A 2,594-nucleotide genomic window follows, 5' to 3' on the forward strand; every position below is an offset into this window, starting at 1 on the left:
CATACGATGCACCCTCATATCTTCACCGTAAGATCTTCATCAATGCACATCCAAGGGTCCTGAACACGTGGCTCACCATAAACCATCAGGAGCCTACCGCACCTGATCCAGATAAGTTATTTTTCTAATTTTCTTTTGTTTAAATAACATCAATGTTTTTTTCTTTATTTTTCTTATTTCCTTTTTTTAATAATAATAATTATTTACATCTTTTATTTAGAATAATAAACTTTATTAGTATTTATTTTATCGAAAGTTCGAATTTTCATATTTTTATTTCTTATTCTTCTTATTATTTTTGCATGTACCTCTTTTGGCCAAAGGATCAGGGTTTTATTTTCGCGCCCAATTCTTCCTCTATTTTGTATTTGTCCCAAGGCCAAATCTGACGCCCACAGGACAGAAGCGCATTACACATGATCCAAAGCTAAGTATTTTCTATTATTTATTTTTAATTACACAACCGTTAATTTATTTATTTTCCTTATGGTTTATGGTTACTAATTTTAGATTATTCAATCAAAATATTTTTATTATATAATAATTTTATAACCATTTATATTATTTAATCGAAAACTCTTTTTTTTCTCGCAATATCAAAATTCCTTTTATCATGATCATTAATCACTGTTATTGGTAGGTGTTATCCACTAACGCTTTTTTAGCCTTACAAACCCTGTAGGTCACAATAAATTTTCTTGAATAAACCTGTTAGGTTCAGGGTTTGTAGATCATTCATACACTAAAAATTCTTTTCTTCTGTGTAAATTTTCAGGGTTAACCCCGAGGCTACCTCTGACTGCCAACCATATCGGATCAAATATAAAGCTAAGTACCTATTTAATTATTTATCTTAGTTACTTTATCTTTTTATTTTTAGGGTTAGCTATGTTTGCCTCCGAACTGATAATGCACTCACTCTATTTTGTGTTCTATTTTTCCCACCTTTTCAGGGTTTGCCAACCGTCAAAGCTCGAATAGTCGGTAACCCTAAAACTCTATCCTCTTTTATCTTTTTCTTATTATTATTACCCGCTGGTTTCACTTTCCCCTTCCCCATAATTGTTAATATTAATTGTTGTGGTTATTAATCCTAGGGAGTGCAACTCTGAATTCAATTAGAACCACCTAACTATAAAATGAATATCTGAATCTGGTCACGTGATTGTTGCACACACGCACCTTTTATGGTACCCCTCTTGTTTCCTGTTGCCTGTTGCCTGTTGCATTGTTTTTTTTTTTGCAGAATAGCCATGTCCCTCGAATACGAGGATACCTCAGCCATGTTGCCTCAATAAATAAAAAGGTCATAAGACCCTAATGATGCTGCCTTTGATAGACTAATATGACCTCGACCCTCGGAAGTTTCCTACGAAAGGCTGAGGTATCCTCTGGTTGCCTACGAAAAGGCTGTTCTGATCTTTCCCTTAGACTACCTGCCCTTCTATGGCATGGGACAGTCTTATGGCAAACGATATTTCGACGACCCTTCAACCTCCAAATGAAAGGCTTCCTGCTATCTCATGGCATGGATAGACCCTTTCACCCTGAAAGGCTAAGAGAACGTTCTTTTTCAAACACTAAGGTAATTGCTCCTAATTGCCTTGCTCTGGCTAAAACTTTTTTTTATATTCTTTCTCATAAACCTTCAAAATGGCTACGCTTATTTACGATCTAAAGTCCATACTCTTTTCTTCTACATTTCTAAAATCAAAGAGCAAAGCAATTAAGAGCCCATGGAAAACCATGGATGCAAAGGGTGCCTTACACCTTCCCTTTGCATAATTACCCCCCGAACTCAGTTTTTCTCAAAAAGGTTTTTTCTGTTTCTTTTAGCCTTTCTAATATTTGGATAAAATAAAAGTCGGTGGCGACTCTTGTTAACCGCGACATTACAATAATAAAGTTAGTTCATCGTATTACACTCGGCATCTTGTAAAAAAAACATGGTAAAAATGGCTAAAGAACTAAGCACGGATTTCAAAAGAGTGATTCTACTTCCCAATTTCAAAAAGCGGTTTGACCATCCTTCCAAACGATTCTTCATTGGATTCCAAGTAGCTTCCTTCCTCGGATTGAAACCTATCGGAATGCCAAGAAAATAAAAGTTACGCTCTTCTTTCTTACAAGAAAGGAAGTGAGACACCGCATCCAAGAAATGAGGATTAGCAATAATTCCAATTAATTTGCTTTTATGGAAGTTGATTCCTAGCCCCGGCACCAATTCGAAAGCCCGAAGCACCGCTTTCAAGGCCCTAGCATGCTTCCAATTACCATCTCCCACAATCAACATATCATCCGTAAATTGGAGAATGTCAACCCAACAAGCCTCCTTAATAGCAAATCTTTGGAACTCTCCCACTTTGATAGATTGTTTAACAAGGCCCATTAAACCTTCCGCCACTAAAACAAAAATAAACGGAGAAAGAGGATCTCCTTATCTCAAACCCTTGTGAACAATAAACTCCTTCGTGAGACTTCCATTAACAAGCACCGACATCTTGCTATTGAAAATCAACAATTCCATCCAACTTATCCATCTAGCACCAAAACCCATCCTTTTAAGCATATACCTTAAATAACTCCAACTAACC

At 36.0% G+C, this 2,594-nt stretch overlaps 1 protein-coding gene across 1 annotated transcript; it reads right to left on the reverse strand.

Annotated features, from left to right (window-relative positions):
- Positions 1–1,906: 1,906 nt before the first annotated feature.
- On the reverse strand, positions 1,907–2,389 carry LOC131650527 (uncharacterized). Its single transcript, XM_058920233.1, has one exon. It carries the CDS (start codon positions 2,387–2,389, stop codon positions 1,907–1,909), a length of 483 nt encoding a protein of 160 aa, XP_058776216.1.
- Between the last annotated feature and the right edge of the window lie 205 nt (positions 2,390–2,594).

The sequence above is a fragment of the Vicia villosa genome, linkage group LG2 (genome assembly GCF_029867415.1).
Source record: "Vicia villosa cultivar HV-30 ecotype Madison, WI linkage group LG2, Vvil1.0, whole genome shotgun sequence".
In the NCBI taxonomy this organism is placed as follows: Eukaryota; Viridiplantae; Streptophyta; class Magnoliopsida; order Fabales; family Fabaceae; genus Vicia; species Vicia villosa.